Below are 27,237 nucleotides of genomic sequence, written 5' to 3' on the forward strand. Positions count from 1 at the left end.
AATTATAATTTACAATGCATATACATTGTAAATCCCAAATCATGATTTCCAAAGTTTATATATTGTAAATTATGATTCGGGAGTGCTCCTAGTAGTATTTAACGTGTCTTGGTTTGTTTATTTCTACTGCATCTTGATTGTAAATTTAGTATAGTCAGTTTATTCAATTCCGGACTTACTTTGAACTTATGATTTTCACCCCCAAGAAGGGACGAAACTCACCCCCAGTGTAAATTTACACATGCATCGGCACAATATCACTTGTTTACTTTGACATGTTAGCTATGTGTGTGCCAAATTTCATATCAATCGAAGCAGTTTGATATGAATCGAATTTGGATGTTTTGCAATATTTTACCGTGAGTGAATGGACTATGTACGGCGACAAACAACTTGCTGTTACAGCGAAATATTAGATAAATTATAAAGAAATATCCTGTGAAAAAAGCGGGTATCCCGTTGCGGCACATGGATTGGGTTTTAGTGTATGAAGTGTATTACCCGAGACCAGATTCGTGTTGCCGGCAGTCAATAGGTTAAAAAGCTAATTTAAGTCAAAATCCATCTTATCATTTAGAAAATTATTCAATTCATACTAAATTAATTATTTTAATAGGAATTATCCCTAATATATATGACGTCACACGTGCGCTCTATAATTTCGCCCGTCAAAAACTGCCTGAGGCTAATTTTTCACAGTAGGTTATTTGATTGTTAGATCTTCAATTGTTTATGAATTGCAAATTTCTGACAGTTGTCTGGAATATTAAACTTTATAATTCAGAACAAAATTTACTTCGCGCGTGTTTGTAAAATATTAATTATCGTATTCATTATGCTAGAGGAAGTTGCTTATCCGTTAAGAAAAAGAAGTTATAGTTATACGGACACGGACTATACGGTAAGTTTAAAATGGTTTTATTTTATTATGAGTCCCATAATAAATATTTCTCTTTGCACTATCTTGCGTGATTTTGTGATTTATTTCCTTTATTTCGCGTTTCTTACTTTTAAATTCTTTTGTCAAATTAAAATTACACGGTTATTCACTAGAATACATATTTATGATTCTTGTAAATTTTTGTTCAGAGCATGGGCGGGTAATACTTTTTAATATTGGGAATGTCTAATTATTTTATTTTATACTTCAGAACATTGGCGTACGCTAATAAAATATTAAGTACATTTAAGTACATTCTTACTTTTAAATTTGTCTGTCAAATTCAAATCACACAGTTATAATAAATCTATAATTCAATTCCATGGGCGCGTAATATTTTTTATTTAGGGAGTTTATACTTATTTTATTTTATACTTCAGAACATTGGCGTAAGCTAATAAAATATTAAGTATATTTTAAGGGGTGTCTTACTTTTAAATTTGATCTATAATTTAATTCCATGGGCGCGCAATATTTTTTATTTAGGGAATGTATACTTATTTTATTTTAGACTTCTTAACATTGGTGTGCGCTAACTTTTTTATTTTTATTTGGTACGTGTATATTTTTACAAAATGTTCATCCGATATGTAACTTCTTCTTCTTCTTTTTCTTCTTGATGTATCTCTCCGTGACAAATGTTGGTCGATCATCATGGCAATCTTTATCTTATCTATTGCAGCGCGAAAAGCTGCACAGATGTTGTGTTAAACTAGGTTCTGAGGTTATTTAACCAGGATGTTCTTCTTCTTGGACCCCGCTTTCCAAATATTTTCTTTACAGGATGTCTGGTAGGATGGCATATCTCTTGATTCGTACCTCTCGATTCTTCTTCATTCTTCAGAGAACCGCCACATTTGTGGCCCGGTCAGTCCACGGGAATTTAAATATTCCCCGATTAACCACATCTCAATTGCTTTCAATTTTCTGCACGTAACGTCGTTTAAGGTCCACAACTCAATACCACAAAAAAGGACAGAGAAGACGTAGCATCGCAGTATTTTTACTTTTATGCCAAGAGATAAGTTGACACTCTAGAATGAAGAAGGCCCTCATTCGGTTGAAGGTGTATCTAGCTTTTTATCTCTTTTATCTCTTGGTTGTTGGTGCATTCTTCGTTTATTATTATGTAACCTCACTAACTTGTAATTGCGTAATGGTAATTATTTTACCATTAGCAAGTAATTAATGCTTATGTAGATAGATCTACCAGAGTTCCGACACAGGGCCAAGCGCGTACCACCAAAAATAAGAACATCTTGATGGTCATCAAATGCGAGTATTATACGTTATTTTTTCTAGGACCACCCACAAGATTAAAAAATATTCTTTCTTCTTCTTCTTCTTTTGTATAGACATGACTGTCTGTTTTTTCAATGTGCCTCCAGTAAGTTGTCATTCCATCGTTTTCGTGGTCTTCCCACTGATCGTCTTCCTATTGGGGAACCGTCTCTTGCTGTCCTCACTACCCTATTTGTTGTCATTCGGCTTATGTGGTCATTCCATTCTATTCTTTTGTTTCTTACCCAGTTATTAATGTTATCGACCTTGCATCTCCGTCGTATATATGTACGTCTAGCTCTGTCCCATAGAGTCTTACCATAGATTTTTCGAAGGGTTTTCATCTCCGCTGTTTCGAGCAATATTTTTGTCCTCTCTGTGTCGGATCGTGTTTCTGCCGCATATGTCATTATTGGTCTGATGACTGTTTTGTAAATTCCGCCTTTCACTTCTTTTCCGATGTTTTTATTTCTCCATATTGTTTCATTCAGGCAACCTGCGGCTCTGTTTGCTCTATTCACTTGATCTTCCGCTTCTGTTTCGAGCCCCCGTAGCTAGATAGTGTGATGCCTAGGTATTTAATCTCCATCAATTGTTCTATTATTTGACCTTCCAGCTCCAATTTACATCTTATTGGATCTGTTGTTATAACCATGCATTTGGTCTTTTTGAGGAAATTAACATGTTAAATTTTCTGGCGGTTATGTTAAATTGGTGAACCATACGTTGTAAATGATCTTCACTTTGAGAGATTAGTATTGCATCGTCTGCATAGCAGATTATTTTAATAGACCTGGATCCCGCGTACCAAAAAAAAGTTGATTAATAGCAAGCTGGAAATCTGTTAATAGCTTAACGGTGTCTAGTCGGACAAACTTTGATGTACTGGAACACTGGAACAAGGGAAGTGTTAATTGTGGAACAGTTTAAAAATTTGGAACGTCAGATTACGAAAACGTCCCATGTATTTTGTCGGACAGAACATCCAATTGATTTGTTACCCTTTCATTCAACTCTCATGTAAAAATCAGACTGCTATTACTAACCAACATGATTTCTGTCATTTGACATGTTCTTCGTGTTTCACTCATTAAAATGCCCAGTTGGTGATAAACACCAGTCTGATTTTTGCATGGAAAAAGGAAGTTTTGTCCGACAAAACACATGGAACGTTTTCGTAATCTGACGTTCCAAATTTTTAAACTATTCCACAATAAAAACTTCCCCTGTTCGAGTGTTCCCATACATCAAAGTTTGTCCGACTAGACACCGTTAAGCTATTAACAAATTTTCAGCTTGCTATTAATCAACTTTTTTTTGGTAAGCGGTATCCAGTTCTATAAGTTGTTTTTCTCCCATTTGGTATCCTTTTTTCATGCTTACTTTTTTATTATTTCATCCATGATCAGGTTGAACAATAGAGGGCTTAGGGAATCCCCCTGTCTTATCCCATTGTCAGCTTCAATTGGGTCTGTTAGCTCTTCTTCTACATTTACTTTCATTATGTTGTTCTGGTATGTATTTCCGATGGTTTTAATTATTCCTAGAGATATGCCTCTTGAGTACAAACAGTGGATAACTTTCTTTCACGTGTCAAATACCTTCTAAGGTCCACGAAATATAAATGTGCCGGTTTGTTGTATTCTATTGATTTATTTTGTACTTACTTCATTATAAATTGATTGATTTGCTAGTTGATCGTATACACTTAATTTATAAACAATTTTATTTCTTGATTATATTATTTCTTCGCTGCCATAAACAGCTGAAGTACTTCTTTGGCTTAACTTTTTAATGCTATGAAACATTGAACTATAAAATATTTAGATATATATTTTTTATCCCAAAATGACTAAAGAAGTTGTACGCACATACAATCCGACAAGTTAGTGCTGGCGGGTTGCGCGCAGAACAAATTGAAAAGTGGAAGAGATTGCTCACATACAGGGTGGGGCATTACTGTGACAAAGTCAAATTACTCGTTTGTTGTAAGAGATACGAAAAAAGTTATTTAGGTAAAAGTTGGGGCACATCATATTTTAAAAATATTTTCAAATATACAGGGGCGTCCCTATTGACAGGGTGACACAAACTTATGTTTTTTTTAATGGAAAACCCTGTATATTTTTACATTTTTGGATTTTCCTCGATGTTTCCTTTCTTAAAATATACGGTTTTGTAATATTATACGAGGTAGTTTAAAAGTTAATTACGTTTTTTTTGTTAATTTCGTGGCAAAATCTACACCCTGTAGAATTGTAGTGATTTGACATCAAATTTTCTATTTACATTCAAACGATTTTTAGTATAGTCTACTACTGTTAATAATTAATGGTTTAGCGAAATGTTTAATTTTAGTATACAGGGTGGGTCGAAACTCGGAATGAGTATTTTCTGAGTTTTCTTAAATAGAACACCCTGTATTTTAGTATTGTAATGAAATTATATTTTATGGTACTTTTTTATTTCTTAAGCATTCCCTATAACTAAGTGCTTTAATTTGTAAGTTATTCGTCATTCTTTAAGCAAACATTAATTGCAACAAAAATTACGTAAAATTTCATTAGGTAGCCGTGAAAATATCCAATCAAAAGTAATTTTTCGAAAAAAGAAAATACATAATAATCTAGCCTTCTCCTTAATTTATTAATATTGGATGAGATATCCCAATACATTCGTAGTTAAGGTTGTTGGTGCTTAAAATATGAATCAAACATACAAAATTCTGCCTGGTTGGCTATGACACAAAATTTGCTTAAACATTTGACATTATACTATTTATATAGTTCCAGTTAATTTGATACCATTACTAATATAAATTTTTCTAATGAGGAACGGATTAAAATGGCTTTGTGCTAGGAGAATATAACAAAAATGAGCTACTGGCAATAAAAATTTATCATCAGCAATTCCCTGATAGACGACAACCAAGAAGAGAAACTTTTGAAAGTATACTAAAACGGTATCAACAGACTAGATACTTAGATTGTAAGAACGATTGTACTAATATGCAGATCCTCAGTGACACTAAGGATTACATTTAATTGTTGTTTTCTTCACTTACAATAGTTTTTATTCGAGCAGATTTATCATAATCTAAGTGATCAGTCCGTTGAAACCATTCTAGTATATTTTTAAACGTTTCTCTTCTTAGTTGTCGTCTATCAGGGAATTTCTGATGAAAAATTCTTATTGCTAGTAAGTAGCACATTTTTGTTATATTCCACTAGCACCAAAATCTTATTAGTCAGTTTCTCATAAGAAAAATACATATTAGTAATGGTAACAAAGCAACTGGATCTATAAAAATAGATGTCAAATTTTTAAGGAAATTTAGTGTCATAGCCGACTAGGTAGAATATTGTATGTTTTTATTAATATTTTGCGCACCAACAACTTTAACTACGAATTTATTTGGATATTTCATCCAATAGTAATAAATTAAGGATCAGACTAGATTATGATGTATTTTCTTTTCCAAAAATTATTTTTGATTCAATTTTTTCACAGCTACCTAATAAAATTTCACGTAATTTTTCTTACAATATTGTTTGGCTTAAAGAATCACGAATAACTTACAAATTAAAGCACTTAGGTATAGGGAATGCTTATGAAATAAAAAAGTACCATAAAATATCATTTCACTACAATACTTAAATATAGGGTGTTCCATTTAAGAAAACTCCGAAAATACTCATTCCGAGTTTCAACCCACCCTGTATACTAAAATTAAGCATTTCGCTATACTGTTAATGTTTAACAATAGTAGACTATATTAAAAATCGTTTGAACATAAAATAAAAATTTGATGTCAACTCACTAAAATTCTACAGGGTGTAGATTTTGCTACGAAATTACCAAAAAAACGTAATTAACTTTTAAACTACCTCGTATAATATTACAAAACTATATATTCTAAGAAAGTAAACATGAGGAGAATCCAAAAATGTAAAAATATACAGGGTGTTCCATTAAAAAAAACATAGGTTTGTGTCACCCTGTCAATACGGACGACCCTGTATATTTGAAAATATTTTTAAATTATGCTACTATGTGTTTCCCAACTTTTAGCTAAATAACTTTTTTTCGTATCTCTTACGACAAACGAGTAATTGGACTTTGTCACACTAATGCGCCACCCTGTATATTGCTGTCGGCTAGGAGTTCACATCATATTCAATAATATCTACTAACGTAATTTTCAGATCCCAACTAAATTTTTGATACGGCAACGTATCAAAACGTATTTGTGACACCCGCCATTAGGGTCACCCTTCAGCTTTCGCTTGTCGGATTGTACGTATTTTATTTATAAAGCCTTTAATGAAATTCTAATCGTATGTGGATTGTTGCTAAAATCTGATTTTTAATATGCAGGTGAAAAATTTAATTATTTTCCTTAAAACTATTTTGTTACCCTAAGTACATTATTTAATAACATTTTTTTTTAAATCACTACCAGGTATAAAAAACTTCCTAAACGTTTTTTTATCGCAAATGTTGATCGGTCCTCGTAAACATTTTATCCGAAAGTGCTCGACTGTGACCCCCTTTTTTCAATATTCCTACTTTCGTGAATGTTTTGAATAATACTCGTGGCGTTCTTCCAAATGGACCCATTCATACGCTAATGTATGAATACTCTTTCAAGTTGTTTGCTTGAGAAACTGAACTTTGACACGGGGATTTGTAACGAATTTGTATGGGGAAAAAGTTTTCAACGAGACACTAAAATAACTTTTTCTTGTGTTTTCTATTCAATTTGAATCTACACAAAAGGTGTGTTTTTACATTATTATCAATCAAAAGAATAATAATGCTTTCATTGATTTAAAATTGTTATTAATGTATTCGACGCTTTGAATAAAATTTTGCTTCTGTTTATGGTAGACAGAAGTTCTGTTTACAGTCTTTGGTGTGACTTCGCTGTTTCCACTACTTTGGACCATTCTTCTCTCTCTTTGATTGTCCTTCCTATAAATATATTTCTGAAGTCTTCTTCCACTTGGGTCTCCATCTCAATTTCGGTCTACCTCTGGTTCTTTTACCTGATGGTATCCATTCCGTAATAACTCTTGACGGATTGCTCTTCTCTCTTACTATGTGTCCATATTATCTAATTCTCTGTGCTTTTATTGGTCTATGTTGTCTTAACCCATCCATTCTTGTATCTCACGATTCAACCATTATTTCTCTTTGGTCCCAGTATTTTTCTCATAATTTTTCTTTCAAAACCTTTCAGTTGTTCTTCTTCTCTTGTTGTCAATGTAAATGTCTCTATAGCATATACCACTATTGGTCTTATGGTCGTTTTGTAGATTTTCATTTTTGTGTTTCGGCACATCTTCTTATCTCTAACATTTTGGTATTTCTGTAGAAGGCTATATTTGTCAGTTCTGTCATTTGGGTCTTCTTTTTTTTTGCTTACGTTCATGTATTTTGTTTTGTTTACATTTATTTTCAGCCCTCTCAGTTTGGCTTCGTTTTCTATTTCTTGGAAAGTTTTCTTTAATATTCTTTTATCTGTTGCTACTATGGTTATATCGTTCGCATATTCTATTATTTATACTGCATTCTTCTTTATAGTTCCTGCGTTTCACAGCTTTGTTATTATCTTGTGAAGCGATATAATAAGTAGTACCGTTGAGAACGTATCTTCTTGTCTCACTCTAATTGGCGTGGCGTTCTTTCAAATGGACCTATTTATACGTTAATGTATGAATACTCCTTCAAGTTGTTTGCTTGAGAAATTAAACTTTGACACGAGGATTTGTAACGAATTTGTATGGGGAAAGAGTTTTCAACGAGTCACTAAAATAACTTTTTCGTGTGTATTCAATTTGAATTTACACAAAAAGTGTGATTTTACATTATCAATCGATAGAATAATAATGCTTTCATTGATTTAAAACTGTTACTACTTAATGTGTTCGACGCATTTTAATAATTTTTTTCTGCTATTTATGATGTACTGATGTATCTTTATTATTTACTATTATTTGTTATTTGTTGTAAGTAGTGTCAATCTCCATTAGCTCCTTATACGCTCCAGAGGAAGCTGAAGCTGTTTTCATTTGAAGGTCTTTTTTGTGTGGGGATCATCCCATTTGGGTTTGGTTTTACAGTTTCTGGTGTAATTTCGCTGTTTCCACGACTTTTCTCTCTTCTTCTCTCTCTTTGATTGTCTTCGCATATTTCTAATTTCCATAGGTACCTCATTAAGTCTTCTTCCACTTGTTGTCTCCATCTCAGTTTAGATCTACCTCTGGTTCTTTTACCTGGTGGTATCCATTTCGTTATAACTCTTAACGTATTGCTCTTCTCTCTTTTCATTATGTGTCCATACCATCTAATTCTCTGTGCTTTTATTGCTTTAACACAATTTTCTCATGACCCATACATTCTTGTATTTAGTGATTAATTCATTGTGTTGCATCCTCTTCGTTTTTCCTCTTTGGTCGCAGTATTTTTTTCATAATTAAATTAATTTAATGTTTATGTTTACCATCATATTTTTCTGAAGCTATTGTACTGGTTTTATTGTTTTTTGTTTATTCCTTGTTTCCCCATTGCTATCCATAGCACTGAAAGTGGTACACTATCGTATGTATTTGCCAGATCTATAAAGACTATATAAGTTGAAAAGTTACTTGTTATTGCTATTCTTTTCTCAATGGCATGCTTTTTATATATAATATGCTGTCTATAGAGGATCTGCCTGCACGAAAGCCATTTTGTTCTTCGACGTCTGTTATCTCTTTTTATTATTTTTCCATAGAGTTTTGAGAGTATTTTTAGGACACTTAGCTCTCTGCATTTTGACCAATTTTTTCTATATCCGCTTTTGCAGATGTTGTTAATGTGTGCTTTTGTTCAATCGGGTGGTAAGTCATGTAGATGAAAACATACGCTAGTAATTCCCCTAACACTTATAGCTTTCTTACTGTCATGTAAATAATAAAGGACTTCATCATTTAACTTATTATTTAACGTTTTATTTTATTTGTATTGTAAAAAACCAAGAACATACCTTGCAGAGACCACTATTTAAAGCAATAAAGATAAACACGCTGTAAAAAATTTGTTAAGATGGCATGTATTGATAAAGAGAATATACAAAAGATGTCGATAGGAAAATTACATATAGGTACCAAAGGGAAAGATGTAAATCCTACTTTAATCAATTTTTTTCAATTTAATGTTGTATTTTTTAACCTACTTTAAATCGTTTGGTTGTTTGTCTATTTGTCGGGCTTTCTGTGTGTGCAGGAACTCTTGAAACAAAACTCCTAGAACTTTGAAACTTGGTTAATATACTCTTTAAGGTTCAAGGGAGACCCAATTGAATTTTGGGTGAATGGGTCACCAAAGTACAGATATTGAAACTTCCGTTGGAAGTTCACACAGGTTTTCGTTACGATGAAGGATTCTGTAGGGAATTTTGATATCCTGTTTTATATCTTTGATCGGTTTATGACTTTTATTTTTATTTTTTAATTTTTTACTAATAATTATTCTTTTCTTTTCAGGTGAGTCAATTATTTGCAAAGTAGAAATATACAATCGTAAGTACATCAAACATCTTTTGAAATTTAAAATGGTATTTATTCTATATTTTTGGGAAAAATAAGAAACTCATTCAATATTTTTTAACATACTTAACACCTTCATATATTTATCATTCTTGTTCAGTGCCCCTTACTGGTAGTAAATGATTAGATTTTCAGCTTGAATCGTCAACTTCTGAAGAAGCTGGTTCAATAATGTGTTGAATATCCACAATTTCTTATACACTCATTTAGTCCATTCTTTCACGGTTTTTGCTCTAAATTTTAAAGAACCGCTTGGCTTGACATGAAATTTGGCATACGTATAGCTTACATGTCAAAGAAAAAAAGTGATATTGTGCCGATGTGTGCTTTTGCCCTGGGGTTGACTTTCACCCCCTCTCGGGGGTGAAAAAATATATGTCTAAAATATATGTCTAAAATATATGTCTAAAATAAGTCCGGAAATGGGTAAACTGACTAATTTTAAGTAACTTTTGTTCTATAGAGCTTTTTCGCTAAGTCAACACTTTTCGAGTTATTTGCGAGTGAATATGTCCATTTTTCAACAAAATAACCACATTTTTAGACGGTTTTTCGCAAATAACTCAAAAAGTAAGTATTTTGTCGAAAAAAACGTTGTTAGCAAAAATATAGCCTATAAAAAAGTAAAAAAAAAATGGTGTACGCGTTAGGTCTCTGGATCTCGTAGAACCAGAGTTATAGCCAATGAAAAATAGATTCATATTCACCAAATTTCAAATAGAATATTTTGACGTGAAATATCCAAAAAATTAGCACTTTTTGGGGAAAACCAATTTTAACTTTTTTAAAGTGTTTAAAAAAAGCTTTATTTCTGTTTTTACAAAACGTTTCTAGCATTAAATTTAAGCAAGTTACGCTCAAAATAAAGTTGGTCCCTTTTGTTTTTGCAAAAAAAAATCGGGAAGACCACCCTCTAATTAGAAACTTAAATGAGGTTAATCGTTACCGCTCCACAAATTATTTTACTTATGTTGTGTTTATATGATCTGTAAGTTTCATCGGTTCAAAGTGCTTATTTTTGAAGAAATTTGGTTTCAAAATAAAATTTTTAAAAATTTAAATTTTGAAAAATATGCTTTTTTTCAAAATAACTTAAAAATTGTTAGAGATACCAAAAATCTCGAAAAACAAAAAAAGTCAGATTTGCTTTTCTGAATATCATATATATTTGTTTTTCTGTTAGACAAAAATTGATTAAGATTTGGTGTTTCTAAATTTGCATACATTCGTAATCAGTGACTCGTTCAACCATTTTTAACTACAGCCCTTTCAATAATAAGGACTTTGAACCGATGAAACTTACAGATCATATAAACAATATATACACGAGTCAAGAAACTTGTGAAGTCATAACGATTAAGTTCATTTAAGATACTAATTAGGGGGTGATTTTCTCGATTTTTTACCAAAAACAAAAGGGACCAACTTTATTTTGAGCGTAACTTGTTTAATTTGACGCTAGAAATTTTTTTTATAAAACAAAAATGAAGCTTTTTTTAAACACTTTAAATAAGTTGTAATGAGTTTTCCCCGAAATGTGCTTCATTTTTGGTTATTTCACGTTAAAGTATTCCATTTGGAATTTGACGAATAGGAACCTATTTTTCATTAGCAATAACTCTGCTTCTACCAGGTGTAGAAACGTGATATATACACCATTTTTTTAAAAATTTTACAGGCTATATTTTTGCTACGAATGTTTTTTCGACAAAATATTTACTATTTGAGTTATTTGCGAAAAACCGTCTAAAAGCGTGGTTATTTTGAACATATTCACTGCCAAATAACTCGAAAAGTATTGACTTCGTGAAAAAACTCTATAGAACAAAAGTTACTTAAAATTAGCCAGTTTATCCATTTCCTGACTTTCTTTGGAAGAATATTTTTTCACCCCCAAGAGGGGGTGAAAACCACCCCCAGGACAAAAGCACATATCGGCACAATATCACTTTTTTTCTTTGACTTGTTAGCTATGTGTATGCCAAATTTCATGTCAATCCAAGCGGTTCTTTAAAATTTAGAGGATTTGCAATATTTTATCGTTAAAGAACGGACTAATTGACACGCCTGGGCATAGTTCTGATGAGGTGTCTATTTTCTGTTTAAATCCTATTGTACCTATCTACTGTATTGTAAATCCTTTCTGTCCTTATTTCTCCTTGTTCTGTCCTTTTTGGTCCTTTCTCCTATCCTTCTTTGTATTTCTTTATTTGGCATGATCAAGTCTGATATCCGACAGGCTCTTCTTTTCCTCTTCTTCCAGAAATGGATTACGTCCATTTCTCTTTACTTTCCGAAGATAATTATTGGGCTTCTATTATTTTTAGTGTCCTTAGGTATTTAATCCTTTTTGTTCTTTTTCTTCTTTTGGCATCATAACCCTGGATGGATATTTATCTGTCTGGCTATGTCCTTTCATTCATATCTCTCTTTTGCCTTTCTCCTCCATTGTCTTATATTCATGGTTTTCAGGTCGTCTTCCACGTCATCCAACCGTCCCGTTCTGGGTTTTCCATTTTTTCGTCTTCCTATCGGCTTATCATGTCATACCCTCCATTCAATTCATTAACCTAGTCGTTTCTCCTGATATCATCTCCATGTGTCGTCTTCCACTTTCACCGGGCCATATACTTTTCCCAATATCTTTCTCTCGAATGTCTTGAGTTGGGTTTTATCCTTTTTTGTCATTGCCCAGATTTCACAACCATTGGTTACTATGGGTCTAACCCAGCGGTTTTCAACCTTTTTGAGTCATGTACCACCTATAGTTCTTTTTATTATTTTTGATACCACCTACATTCTTTATTGTATTATCAAGATTTACTAAGTACTACTATTTTAATTTTTTTTGTGTTTTGTGTACCACCGGAAATGATGATATGCACCACCAGTGGTACATGTACCACAGATTGAGAACCGCTGGTCTAACCAATGTTCAAAAAACTTGTTTAACGGTATAGAATCCACCCTATTTTATTTTACCGAATGAATTGTATTATTTAACTTTGCTGTTGCTTTAAAAGGCTTCTTCTTCTTCACATTCACATCCACATTCGTCCACATCTGAACATAAGCCTCTTCAAGTCTTCCTTTCCATTGTTTTTTGCTGTACGCTACTTGTAGGCAGTTCGTTTCAGATCATCTGTCCATCTCATAGGAGGTCTGCCTCTGGGTCTTTTGTGTTCGTATGGTCTCCAGGTTAGAATTGTTCTGTGGCATTTGTTAAGATCGCTCCTAGCTACATGTCCAGCGTATTCCCATTTCAATTTTAGTGATTTTTGAACCACATCGGTGACTTTGGTTTTCTGTCTTATCCATGTGTTTGTTTTCCTGTCCTTAAGTGATATGCCAAGCATTGTTCTTTCCATCGCGGGTTGAGTGACTCTGAGTATGTTCATATTCTTTTTTGTGATTGTCCATGTTTGTGCCCCATATGTTAATATCGGAATAATGCATGCATCAAAAACTTTAGATCTAAGATGTAGTTCAATTTGCTGATTTCTGAGTATATAGTTCAGTTTGCCGAATGCTGCCCATGCTAACTTTCTTCTTCTTTTTATTTCTTCCGTTTGAATTTCCCTATTTAGTATTATTTTTTGTCCTTGTATATATATTCTTCAACTTTTTCTATAACTTTGTTGTTTATTATTGTCATCGTTTCTTCGGAGTGCATGACTTTTGTTTTGTTTAAATTCATGTTCGGTCCTATTTTAGAAGATTCTGTGTGTAGTTCTAAAAGCATGGTTTGAAGTTCTTGTAGGTCAGTAGCTATCAGGATTATGTCATCCGCAAATCGTAGATTACTGAAGTAGCGGCCATTGATGTTTATTCTCTTATATTTCCAATTGAGATTTTTAAAAACGTCCTCCAAAACTAAGGGGAACAGTTTGGGTGATAGGGTGTCTTCCTGTTTGACTCCCCTGTTTAATGGTACAGGGTTCGTGTATTCATTTTCATTTAGGTAGTATGTATCTGTAGCTTGGTTCATAGTTTATTTTATTAAGTTAATATATCTGCTGTCTATTCTACAATTTTGCATTGCGTTTATTACGGCCGTGTGTTCTATAGTATCGAAAGCTTTTTCGTAGTCTACAAATGCTATAAAAACTGGAAATTTGTACAATTGGATATGGTAATTGAGTCAATACTCGCAATCTTTAGTTTGTATTTTTATTAGTTGTTACATAATCGTGGGGCAACCGGTTTCGAGTCTTACAATATATGACTCATCATCAGGCCCAGTACAAAAAAGTCTTCTCAATACAATACTTTTCTCAATACTTTTTTGTACTGGGCCTGATGATGAGTCATATATTGTAAGACTCGAAACCGGTTGCCCCACGATTATGTAACAACTAATAAAAATACAAACTAAAGATTGCGAGTATTGACTCAATTACCATATCCAATTGTATAATGGACTCGCATTGGCAACCCTTTCATCATTTGGAAATTTGTATTCGTTACATTTTTCTATCAATATTTTTCTGGTTAACAGGTGATCGGAAGTTGAATAGCCTTTTCTAAAACCTGCCTGTTCATATGGTTGGTATTTATCTAATTTTCTTGTTAGTCGGGTAGTTATGACTTTGGTGAGTATTTTAAATAGGTGTGACAATAGACTGATGGGCCTGTAGTTTTCCAACTTTCGATTATCACCTTTCTTGTGTAATAAGATTACCTTAGAGTTGTTCCAGCTCTTAGGGACTTTGCCCTGGTGTAAACAACTGTCTATAAGCTTAGTTACAATTGCAATGAGTTCCTTACCTCCTTCTAATATCATATCTGTGGTAATCATATCTTCTCCTGCAGCTTTATTTCTCTTCATGTTTTCCAATGCTGTCGTTACCTCTGAAATTGTTACTTTTGGCATTATTTCCGATCCAACATTCTTTATTAATTTCCGTGCTGGTCTCATTTCATCGTCTTGTTGATGTGTTCTGTAGAGTTCCGTGTAAAATTCTTCTATTCGTTTCAGTATGTTTTCTCTAGTTGTGATTTCATTTTCGTCTTTTTCCCATTAATGATATTATCTGACGTCGTCCTAGTGTCGGTCTGAGGCATTTCATACTCTTATTTTTTTCAATAGTTGTTGTTATTAATTCTTCTTCTTCTTCTTCTTTTCTTTTTTGTTTTCTGATTCCTTTTCTAATCTGCCTATTAAGTTCTCTATATTCTGCGGTTCCCTTTTTGTTAGATTTATTTAAGATCTTCCTTTTTTCTATTTGTTGTAATATTTCTTTGTCTAATTCATTGTGTGTTGTTTTTGGTTTTTTCAGTTGCAGAATACTTTTGTTCACTGATTCGGTTATCAGGTTATTCAAATCATCAATATCATTGGAGTTTATCTGCTGCATGTTAACTTGATTTAATGCATGCATTATCTTTTTTATTAAATTCACTATTTTTTATTTCTTCAGATGTCCATTTGTATCTTTTTTCATGTATTCTTTTTCTTTCTAGTTTTTGTTTATTACTAGTTTTGTTCTTATTAGTCTATGGTCGCTTCCTAGGTCAAACTGATTTAATACCGATACGTCTTTTACTAGGTTTTTATTTTTCGTTATCTATTTCGTTATCTATCATAATCTATTTCATTCTTTGTCTTTTTATCGGGGCTCATCCATGTCCATTTTCTGCTTGGTTTTTTTATTGAAAAAGGAGTTCATTGAGTACATGTTATGTTCATTCATGAAATTGAGAAGCATTTCTCCTCTATCGTTTCTTTTCCCGTAGCCATAATTGCTAATTAAATGTTCATAATCTTCTTCTTTTTTTGCCCAATTTAGCATTAAAATCTCCTAATAGTATTTCGTAGTTTGCTTTATTTGTTTCTGTAGCTGTTCTTATTTCATCATAAAATATTTCTACTTCTTCTTCGTTCTGCTACAAATAATTAAATCGTTTGAAACCATAATTTTTAAAATTGCAATTTACATTTGTGTACACGCCAATTGAAATGTAATTTCTCCAACTCCAAAGTTTACATTGTAATACGTTAAAACCAGTGCATATCTAAAACTAAACAAAACAGCTTACAAAAGTGAAAATAAGATTGTCTCGAATTCAATTTTAAACATATTCACGTATATCGCTTAGAATATGCCAGTATGCTCCATTTGCGAACGCTATATTCAATTGTTTTGTTTCATATCTATTCTCTAAAGATCTTCCTCCTTCGTAACTCGGAAGATTAAAATAAATTCTAGAGAGAAACAAACATCGTTTGGATGTTCGAGACGCATACTTTGAGATTTAAATCTGAAAGTCGTAAAAATACGTAAACGACATTGTGTATAAAACTGATGGGAATAGTTTCTAGATTAGTTACGCTCAAACATAGTCTTTTCATGTCCATTTAATTCAATTCGTTGTTCAAAAAATAAACATATAGTCCATTAAAATGTTACATTTAAGGTTGCATTTCTTAGAGGAGTCAATTTTATTTTTTTAATGTGTAGGGGCTTCAGTAGAAGCTTAAGTTCAAGTTTTTGGGGCCGCCACTAGGGGTCGACAAGACAAGAATTCTTGTCTTGACAACGACTTCTTGTCTTGTCTTGAGAAAAAATCAAGAAATTTAAAAAATTCTTGTCTTGGCGTTTTCTTGACATTTTATATCTTGTCTTGACTCAAGATCTTGAAATTTCTTGATTACCCGGTCCGGTGATTCCCCGGCGACCTTTTTATTGGGTTGCGTGCAAGTAAACTTACTTTTAGACGCACTGGAAATATTGGGCTCATTAACTTGTAAATTAAATTGATAAAGACACTACCGACGAGTAATTAATTTACTTCCTTCAAGCTGCGAGAGAATAAATAATGAAACACTATTACAAAACTAATTGGATATACTGTATAGTTCTTATTTTGAATACTCGGCATAAAGTAGAGGCATTTTCCACTTCATCTTGGAGAAAGCTTCTACAATCAGAAGCAGTACAAAAATTTGAAGAAATATTTAAAGCATACTATTTTAATACATCCTAGAATGATCTACAGAATCCAATACCAGCACTTAGTCTGAAAAAATAAGATAACGAATCTGATTTAGATATTACTTACCTATCTAAGATCGCCGACAATGATAACTTACATTCTTGGAAGTATGAAATTGAAAAATACATAAACGAGCCTAGGTTAGAATATACTTGTCTGAGAATATACTTGTAGTCCATTTGTTCACGGTTTTTGCTCTAAATTTTAAAGAACCACTTGGATTGACATGAAATTTGGCATACGTATAGCTTACATGTCAAAGAAAAAAAGTGATATTGTGCCGATGTGTGCTTTTGCCCTGGGGGTGACTTTCACCCCCCCTTGGGGGTTTTTTTTTTATTGTTAGATCGAACCGGGTGGCCATGGGGCCCGTACTGCAGCCTGAGTAGGCTTATTGCACACCGTTCAGTCTCGGGTTAACCATCATTGGGTTTTTGTCCCCAATGGGTTCGGGATTACTTAACTTGAAGTTAAGTCGTCTGTTACCTATAAGAGGTCCATTCTCCCAGCTAGCAGGACAAGACCCTTTATTAGGTTCTTTACCTGACTTCTGACACTTAGGTTCGAGTTTTCGACCCCGTATTGCAGTCGCCATCGAGTTTGGGCTGGACAGTCAAATATGACATGTGAGGCAGTTTCATCTGCCTCCCCACATCTCCTGCAAACAGGGTCTCCGTGAAAGATCCCCATGTTGTGCAGGTGTTTTCTTAGGGTGCAGTGTCCGGTTAGTAAGCCAGTTACCGCCCTAAGTTTTTTCCTTCCGAGTCGTAGGGCCTCGTCGGTTAGCGAGGGGTTTGGCCGCCCCATCATTAACTTGCTGTGCCGCTGTCCCGAAATATCGTTCCAGTGTCGGGTGTGCTGCGCAAGGATCCATTTAGCAACAGCTCCTTTGACAGCCGATTTGGTCACCCCTAGGCCAGGCTCAGGCCCAGTAAGGGGGACAGCCGAGCCCTCTCTCGCAAGTGAGTCGGCTCTTTCGTTTCCTTCAACCCCCGTATGTCCCGGCACCCACCCGAGTTCCACTCGGTTTCGGTAGGCCAGGGTTTCCAGGTGTTGTCGGCATTCCAGCACAAGCTTAGAGTTAATTCTCCAGCTGGCAATGGCCTTAAGTGCTGCCTGACTGTCCGAGAGAATACGTATGGTCCTATTCTCAAGACCCATTCGAATATTCTCTACGACGCAAGTCGTGATAGCAGCCACCTCCGCCTGGAATATAGTGGTGTACCGCCCAAGAGGCATAGATATGCACACCTCGGGTCCTACACCATACACTCCAGCTCCAGAGCGCCCGCCCATCACTGAACCGTCCGTGAACCATGTTAGCTCACTCTGCGGTCTTTTATCCCCCTCCACCGGGGGTTTTAACCCCAGCTTAAAGGGAGGATCAAATTTGTGAGTGACCGGACTCCAGTCACTCACCATATCCAGGATGGGGTCACGAATGTGCCCCACAATCCTGGTGTGCCCGTATGACCTTTGCCTCCAGACACCATTTAACTGCAGCCTGTAGGCCCCTAGCCTCGCCTCGGCCATCACCAGAAGGTGCAGGGGAGGGAGTCCCATGAGTACCTCCATGGCTGCCGTCGGGGTACTTTTCATTACCCCGGTAACACAAAGTAGTGCTCTGAACTTTCCCAAGTTCTTTGGCTGCACAACTTTGGTTCATTTTTGTCCACCACACAGCACTAGCATATGTGAGGGAGGGCCTCACTATAGCAGTATAAATCCACTTAGTGATTCCCGGGCTTAAGCCCCAAGTTTTGCCAATTGCCCTACGAGCAATCATGAGGGTTTTCTTGCCCTTGGCAACGGTCGCTGCTAGTTGCGCTTTCCAGGTTAGCTTGGTATCAAGTATAAGGCCTAGGTAGCGCACCTCTGTAGCCAGATTGAGTTGCACACCCATGAGTTTGGGGGGCGTGAGGCCCTCCAATTTCTTCCTGTGTGTGAACGGTATAGTAACCGTTTTTGAGGGGTTAACACTTAAGCTGACCCTCTCGCACCAGCTTTCTACCACTTTTATAGCCCGGAGCGTTAGCTCCGAAACTACGTGTGGAATCTTCCCCCGGATTAAAATACAGATATCATCTGCATAACCCTGGGTGTAGAATCCCAAGTTATTCAGTTCTACCAGAAGTTCGTCTACCACTAGGTTCCATAGAAGCGGGGATATTACTCCCCCCTGCGCTGTTCCCCTTGTAGCAGTGACCCTCATGGTTTCCCCAAATAGTGAAGCCTGTGCCTGTCGGCCATGCAGTGTGGAGCTAATCCACCTGCGACAGGTTTCATCTATGCCATGCCTCTCCGCCGCCTTAAGCATGGCATCATACGTGGTGTTGTTAAACGCTCCCTCGATATCGAGGAAGGTACCAAGCGCCACTTCTTTGTGTTCAATCGTCTCCTCTATCCTAGACACCAAATGGTGCAAGGCTGAGTCGCACGATCTGCCCACCCGGTAAGCATGTTGATTGCAGTGCAGTGGCCTTTCTTTGAGAAAGGTTTGCCGCACATGCATCCCCATCAATTTCTCTAGTGCTTTTAAAATAAAGGACGAGAGAGTAATAGGTCTATATGCCTTGGGGTCTAGAGGATTCTTGCCCGGCTTAGTTATAAAGACCACCCTGGCCAGTTTCCAGTCACGCGGGACATACCCAAATGCCACGCTCGCCCGGAAAATCCTGCACATGAGCGGTCCAATAATGTCCCACCCCTGTTGCAGTAATACAGGATATATCCCGTCTGGTCCGGGGGATTTATAGGGTAAAAATGAGTGTATGGCCCATTCCACCCTAGCATATGTGACAGCCTTTTTTGCCGTTTCCCAGCTAGCTCTAGAGGTTCTGTTTTCCAGTCCCTCCTGACCCAGCCGAGCATCCGGCTCATTGGTTACCATCGAGTCTGGGAGATGTGTCTGGAGCATAAGCTCCAGTGTCTCCTTGCCATCTGCTGTAAAGCCACCCCCGGGGGCCTTGAGGGTCCCCAGTGGGTTAACCGGCTGTTTGGAGAGTATCCGTTGGAGTTTAGCAGCAGCGGGAGCAGTGGCGATCTCCTCACATTGCTTTCTCCAATCTTTTCTCCTAGCCTTTCTCACAGCTTTGTTAAACTCGGTCAGAGCCCGGGCATATCCGGCCCAGTCATCTGTTCTTTTCGCCTCTTTAAAGAGGCGCCGAGTCTTTTTCCGCAATTTGCCCAGTTCACGAGTCCACCACCTGTTCTTGGTAGCGGGGCGGCTGGTCAGCGGACAGTTCATCTGATAGGAGGTTAAGATGGCCTCCTGCAGAGCCTTCGAGACGTGTTCCAGCATTGGGGGGCTCTTAATCTCAGTGGCCAGTTGCCCGACCCTAAGACGAAGCTCCTCCCCATAGCTGTCCCAGTCTGTTTTACGCGGATCACGGTAAGTGGTAACCTCCCTCTCCGAGCCCAAAAACTCCGTTACCACGTATCTATGGTCCGAGAAACTTGGTTCCTCGGACACATACCACCGTGCCACGTTATTGGTTACTAGGGGAGATGCTAAAGTAATATCAATTACCTCCCTCCTCCTACTGGTAACAAAGGTAGGTTCTTTGCCCTGATTTAGAATAACTAGCCCAGATGAGCCAATAAATTCCAACAGGTGCTCCCCTCTTTTGTTCGTATCAGTGCTGCCCCACACCTCGTTATGAGAGTTAGAGTCAGCTCCTATCAGCATTTGCAGGTGCTTCCGCCCACAGTGGCTGATTAATTTATCCAACTCCACAGATGGAGGTGGATCGGGTGAATCATATGGTAGGTAAACAGAGGCCAGTACTAGCTCCCTTGTTCCACCCAACAAGTGATGTTTTACTATTATTGTAGCTATGTCTTGCGAACACAGCTCATTTAATGTAAGTGCTTTGAGATCGGAACGCACAACAATGCACGCCCGGATTCTCTCTGCACTATGGTCTGCGATGATTGTTCCCCGGCAGTTAGCTAGGCCCGCAACCCGGCCACAGACAAGCCATGGTTCCTGGATTAGGGCCACGTCAACCGCACTAGTACCGAACCACCGACAGAACGCAGCGGAGGCTGCCCTACTATGCTGCAGGTTGATTTGCACCACCCTCAGCATTTGCAGGTTTTGCCCCCCCCCCCCTTCCTTAAGCACGACGAAGGTGACTTTGTGTAGTCCGAAGCTGACACGCAGCCCCATCTTACGCAGCATCACCAAGTCGGCTTCTGGTATTTCGCAGAATAAGAGGATGCTCTTGGCCTCCCTCTTTTCTGCAAACAATCTCCACGAGTCGGTTTTGAGGCCTGGGTTAAGGTGGCCCAGAATCCTAAAAATCGACTCGTGGTCTTCTACGTCCATGTAGGCCGTGGGGATCAGAACCGAAACTCGGGGGCGGTTAAGGACTTCCTTCACGCCGCCAGCGCGAAGTTGTCCAATCCCCTGGAGTTCAAGGCTCCTCACCGTGTCCACAAGCCACTTGGATGCCTTTTCAGAGCAGCAGGTGACGAGGACAGCCCCATCCCTCTGACTTGCTCCGTCAAATTGGCGATCAGGATCCGGGTCCGCCGCAAAGACCGCCCGGTTGATCGCTTTGAGGACCGTTGCACCTTGCTCCTCGGTCAGCAGTTGCTCAGGGAAGCCCCCTAAGACAACCGCCATCCTTAGAGTGGAAACCGCCTTGCTATAGCTCGGCCCGGTCCCATCTGCAGGAGGGGGAGTGACGGCATCTCCCGCCGCCCCCTTCTTCTTCTTCCCGCGGGGTGGTTTGCTTTCCGCCGAAGGCGGGTTGCTGCCAGATTCCCGTGGTCTCTTAGTGGTCGGTGTACTCTTTGAGGCGGGTGTAGCCTTGGCTTTCCCATCCTCCTGAGCCTTACCGTCCACGGATTTACCTGCCCCTCCACTGCTGCCCCCAGCAGGTATAGGCATGGCCTTGCCCGCACTGGTTGAGGCGACGGCAGGGGGTTTGGTTTTATCAGCCCGCTTTTTCCGAGGTTTTATGGGTAGCCCCATCTCCCTCGCCTTTTCACGGGCTATTCTGCGCTTTCCAGCACCAGACATGTGCTTCCTCTTGAGGTTTAGGACCTCAAGTAAGGGCAACACCGTGTCAGTTCCATTGCCGGGGGCGTGGCTTTCACCTTCCCCCAGTTCTGAATACTGCTTTTTTCCTTCCTGGCTCTTCAGGGGGGTGTGACTTTCGCCTACCCCTCCATCCGAACCAGTCGGGTTTGGGTTCATCTGGTTTGTTTTCTCCATACGAATTCCCACGAGTAGCTAGGGAACAAAGGTCCGCTACGCCAGAGCCCCGCATGACGCAGTAAGGGGTTCATACAATGGGGTGCCCCCTGGTGCCCCAAGGAATAGTTTCTAGATTAGTTACGCTCAAACATAGTCTTTTCATGTCCATTTAATTCAATTCGTTGTTCAAAAAATAAACATATAGTCCATTAAAATGTTACATTTAAGGTTGCATTTCTTAGAGGAGTCAATTTTATTTTTTTAATGTGTAGGGGCTTCAGTAGAAGCTTAAGTTCAAGTTTTTGGGGCCGCCACTAGGGGTCGACAAGACAAGAATTCTTGTCTTGACAACAACTTCTTGTCTTGTCTTGAGAAAAAATCAAGAAATTTAAAAAATTCTTGTCTTGGCGTTTTCTTGACATTTTATATCTTGTCTTGACTCAAGATCTTGAAATTTCTTGATTACCCGGTCCGGTGATTCCCCGGCGACCTTTTTATTGGGTTGCGTGCAAGTAAACTTACTTTTAGACGCACTGGAAATATTGGGCTCATTAACTTGTAAATTAAATTGATAAAGACACTACCGACGAGTAATTAATTTACTTCCTTCAAGCTGCGAGAGAATAAATAATGAAACACTATTACAAAACTAATTGGATATACTGTATAGTTCTTATTTTGAATACTCGGCATAAAGTAGAGGCATTTTCCACTTCATCTTGGAGAAAGCTTCTACAATCAGAAGCAGTACAAAAATTTGAAGAAATATTTAAAGCTTACTATTTTAATACATCCTAGAATGATCTACAGAATCCAATACCAGCACTTAGTCTGAAAAAAGAAGATAACGAATCTGATTTAGATATTACTTACCTATCTAAGATCGCCGACAATGATAACTTACATTCTTGGAAGTATGAAATTGAAAAATACATAAACGAGCCTAGGTTAGAATATACTTGTCTGAGAATATACTTGTAGTCCATTTGTTCACGGTTTTTGCTCTAAATTTTAAAGAACCACTTGGATTGACATGAAATATGGCATACGTATAGCTTACATGTCAAAGAAAAAAAGTGATATTGTGCCGATGTGTGCTTTTGCCCTGGGGGTGACTTTCACCCCCTCTTGGGGGTGAAAAGATATATGTCCAAAATAAGTACGGAAATGGGTAAACTGGCTAATTTTAAGTAACTTTTGTTTTATAGAGCTTTTTCGCCAAGTCAACACTTTTCGAGTTATTTGCGAGTGAATATGTTCATTTTTCAACAAAATAACCGCATTTTTAGACTGGTTTTTCGCAAATAACTCAAAAAGTAAGTATTTTGTCGAAAAAAACGTTCTTAGCAAAAATATAGCCTATAAAAAAGTAAAAAAATGGTGTACGCTTTAGGTCTCTGGATCTCGTAGAACCAGAGTTATAGCAAATGAAAAATAGATTCATATTCACCAAATTTCAAATAGAATATTTCGACGTGAAATATCCAAAAAACTAAGCACTTTTTGGGGAAACCCCATTATAACTTTTTTAAAGTGTTTAAAAAAATATTTATTTCTGTTTTTACAAAAAGTTTCTAGCATTAAATTTAAGCAAGTTACACTCAAAATAAAGTTGGTGTCTTTTGTTTTTGCAAAAAAAAAATCGGGAAGACTACCCCCTAATTAGCAACTTAAATGAAATTAATCGTTACCGCTCCACAAGTTATTTTACTTATGTTGTGTTTATATGATCTGTAAGTTTCATCGATTCAAAGTGCTTATTTTTGAAAAAATTTGGTTTCAAAGTAAAATTTTTAAAAATTTAAATTTTGAAAGATATGCTTTTTTTCAAAATAACTTAAAAATTGTTAGAGATACCAAAAATCTCGAAAAACAAAAAAAGTCAGATAGTTAGTTAGACAAAAATTGATTAAGATTTGGTGTTTCTAAATTTGCATACATTCGTGATCAGTGACTCGTTCAACCCCTTTTAACTACAGCCCTTTCAATAATAAGGACTTTGAACCGATGAAACTTACAGATCATATAAACAATATATGCACGAGTCAAGAAACTTGTGAAGTCGTAACGATAAAGTTCATTTAAGATACTAATTAGGGGGTGATTTTCTCGATTTTTTTAACAAAACCAAAAGGGACTAACTTTATTTTGAGCGTAACTTGTTTAATTTTGATGCTAGAAATTTTTTTTATAAAACAAAAATGAAGCTTTTTTTAAACACTTTAAATAGTTGTAACGAGTTTTCCCCGAAATGTGCTTCATTTTTGGTTATTTCACGTTAAAGTATTCCATTTGGAATTTGACGAATATGAACCTATTTTTCATTAGCTATAACTCTGCTTCTACTAGGTGTAGAGACGTGATATATACACCATTTTTTAAATTTTTTACAGGCTATATTTTTGCTGAAAATGGTTTTTCGACAAAATACTTACTATTTGAGTTATTTGCGAAAAACCGTCTAAAAGCGTGGTTATTTTGTTGAAAAAATGAACTTATTCACTGCCAAATAACTCGAAAAGTATTGACTTAGTGAAAAAACTCTATGGAACAAAAGTTACTTAAAATTAGCCAGTTTATCCATTTCCTGACTTTCTTTGGACGAATATTTTTTCACCCCCATGAGGGGGTGAAAACCACCCCCAGGGCAAAAGCACATATCGGCATAATATCACTTTTTTTCTTTGACTTGTTAGCTATGTGTATGCCAAATTTCATGTCAATCCAAGAGGTTCTTTAAAATTTAGAGGTTTTGCAATATTTTACCCTTAAAGAACGGACTATTGATTGGTGGAGAACGAAAATATCTACCCGTCATTATCGAAGATGGCCAAGGATTTTCTCGGAACGCCAGCCTGTACCTGCGGAAATGCTATTTTCAAGAGCAGCTTTAACAAGAACAAAGCCAAGAAATCGGCTGGACGTTGACTACATGAGAAGTGTTATCTGCCTTAATTCATGGCTTATCAATTCCCATTTAAAAATGTGCTAAATTTGTTATTTAAAATAGAATCAATCTATATATCAATAGAAAATATATCAGTAGAATGAAGGTGACCAACTATTTTTTGTTCAATATATTTCATAGGCGAAACAAAAAAAAAAGAAGAAAAAACGGAGTGGATTTTTTTTGCTAAAAAATGAGTATATTCCTATAATGATGTAGCCACATCTGAACAACTTTCATTTTGAATATTAAATTTGAGTGTTAAGACGACAGATAATGTTTTTACAGAAAGTTATGACTTCTCACTGCTCCAATAATAATGCACTAGTGAAAATACCCTTTCAACAGCAGCATTAATTAGTGCCTGGACAACATCAGGAAATTTCTATTAAAACTTCTAAATTTTCATGTGGGATATGTTCTACTTTAAAATGCCGAAAGATTTCTACCCATCTTTTGTCAAGTTCTATTTTCTCATCATTGTTCCATTTCTTCAACTTTTCTTCATTTAAATATAAATTTACTCTTCGAATTTCTTCAAAGAGAAAATTGTCATTGTCATTAATAACAATATATTTTACTTCTTTCATTACAAATTTGACTGCTGAAGAAACTTCTTTCCATTCAATTTTACTGTCCAGAAGGGTCCATTTGAAACAATTTAATGCTGTTCACTATCCATTCTATCCATTCACAATAAGTATAAAATTATACAAATGAGTACTTTCAAAGTACAGGATTTGAAAAGAGTGCGGTTTGCGAAAAAAGAATACAAAACTCAGTAATTTTTTTTGTTTTTTGTTTTTTTTTTGTTTTTTTGTGAAAACAAAAAAAACTCAGTAAATGAGTACAGTTGGTCACCTTAATAGAATCTAGTTTGCAATCAATAAATTAAAATATGTTAAAATAATGTTATCTTTTTCACAAATAAATACGTTTTAGACTTTTCATTTTTAGTCAAGATATTTCAAGATTTGTTGTTTTCTTGACAAGAAATCTTGGTATTGATATAAAATTTCTTGTCTTGTCTTGAAATCTAAAATTACTTCTTGTCTTGATCTTGTCTTGAAATCAATCAGTCTTGATCTTGTCCCCCGGCCTCCATCTTGGAAAAAGGGGCGCAAACGGCTTTCGCGCTGTATATCCTAAACCAGCAATTATACAGAAAATTTAATTACACACAAAATGTAGCAAATTCAATTTTCTACAATTTTATGTCTATTACTTTTTATCGTCAAGTGACCAAACAAAAATAAGAGAAAATTTTGTAAGAAGTTTCCTTTTGGAAGTTATAACTTTTTTTCCGTTCATTTCACAATGAAATAACATCATAACGATTTTGTAGAGGATTTTGCAACGAACAATTTCCACTATACAGTTGTTTAATTTTATTTATTTATCTAGGTTTTACAGCGCGCCAAACTTGACCAGATTCTCGAATTCTCATAGAAATACAATAAAAACAAAACCTTAGGCTTACTTTTCTATCTGTATATTTATTTATTATGATTTTAACATTACATAACCTAATCTGTTGTTCTGAAGCTATTTTCTTGTGGCATTTTTACAATTTTAACTATTTAGAATGGGAAATAAGCCACAATATTATTAAAAAATGATTTTTATTAACGTTTCGACGCCCAAATCGGGTGCCGTTGTCAAAATACAAAATACTATTAATATAAACAAAAATGTTGTTGCTTAGTAAATTTGGGCGTCGAAACGTTAATAAAAATCATTTTTTAATAATATTGTGGCTTATTTCCCATTCTAAATAACCTAATCTATTATTAAGCTAGTTTTGATCCTTTTCCCCGCCACCTATGAGGTAGAGTCTAGAGTAGGTACGTTTTACTATACGTTTTTTGTGTGGTATCCCCAATAGACGTAATCCACGGACAATTTCTAGACAAAATAATATTATTTATTATTATATGTTGAAAAAGATCTATCATATGTAGTTATTATTTTTTCATTTTTTTTTTGATGGTCCAGGCTGCGAGTCAAGATCTGAATTAGTGTTCGAGGTGAATTTTTGTGGTATAATGAGATTTAGAGTTGGCGTCATTGTCGCTAATTCATTTACCAGTTCGTTTTCTTCAATAATTAATGTTGATATGTCCACGACGTTGCTGAAGCTTTCACCACCACAATTGAGGCACACTGTTTAATATTTTAGGTCTGCTTTTCGGCAACCCGATGCACTTCCAGTTTCCATTGCATCTGCAAAAGATGAATTTAATAAGCTCGGGGGTACTGGAGGCTTGGAAGTTTG

The 27,237-nt window shown here is 36.1% G+C and overlaps 1 protein-coding gene across 2 annotated transcripts in view; it reads left to right on the forward strand.

Annotated features, from left to right (window-relative positions):
• Positions 1-27,237, forward strand: part of LOC114326010 (polypyrimidine tract-binding protein 2) — a 496,863-nt gene that overhangs the window by 141,795 nt on the left and 327,831 nt on the right. Inside the window, exon 1 of one of the 2 annotated variants that reach the window (XM_028274193.2) lies at positions 776-901. The exons of the other annotated variant lie outside the window; for it this stretch is intronic. Coding sequence (XP_028129994.1) covers positions 836-901 — 66 coding nt within the window. The 5' untranslated portion in view covers positions 776-835. Of the gene's footprint in view, positions 1-775; positions 902-27,237 lie in introns of those variants that run through there. 2 annotated transcript variants of the gene reach the window in all.

Source organism: Diabrotica virgifera, chromosome 7 (genome assembly GCF_917563875.1).
Source record: "Diabrotica virgifera virgifera chromosome 7, PGI_DIABVI_V3a".
Taxonomy (NCBI): Eukaryota; Metazoa; Arthropoda; class Insecta; order Coleoptera; family Chrysomelidae; genus Diabrotica; species Diabrotica virgifera.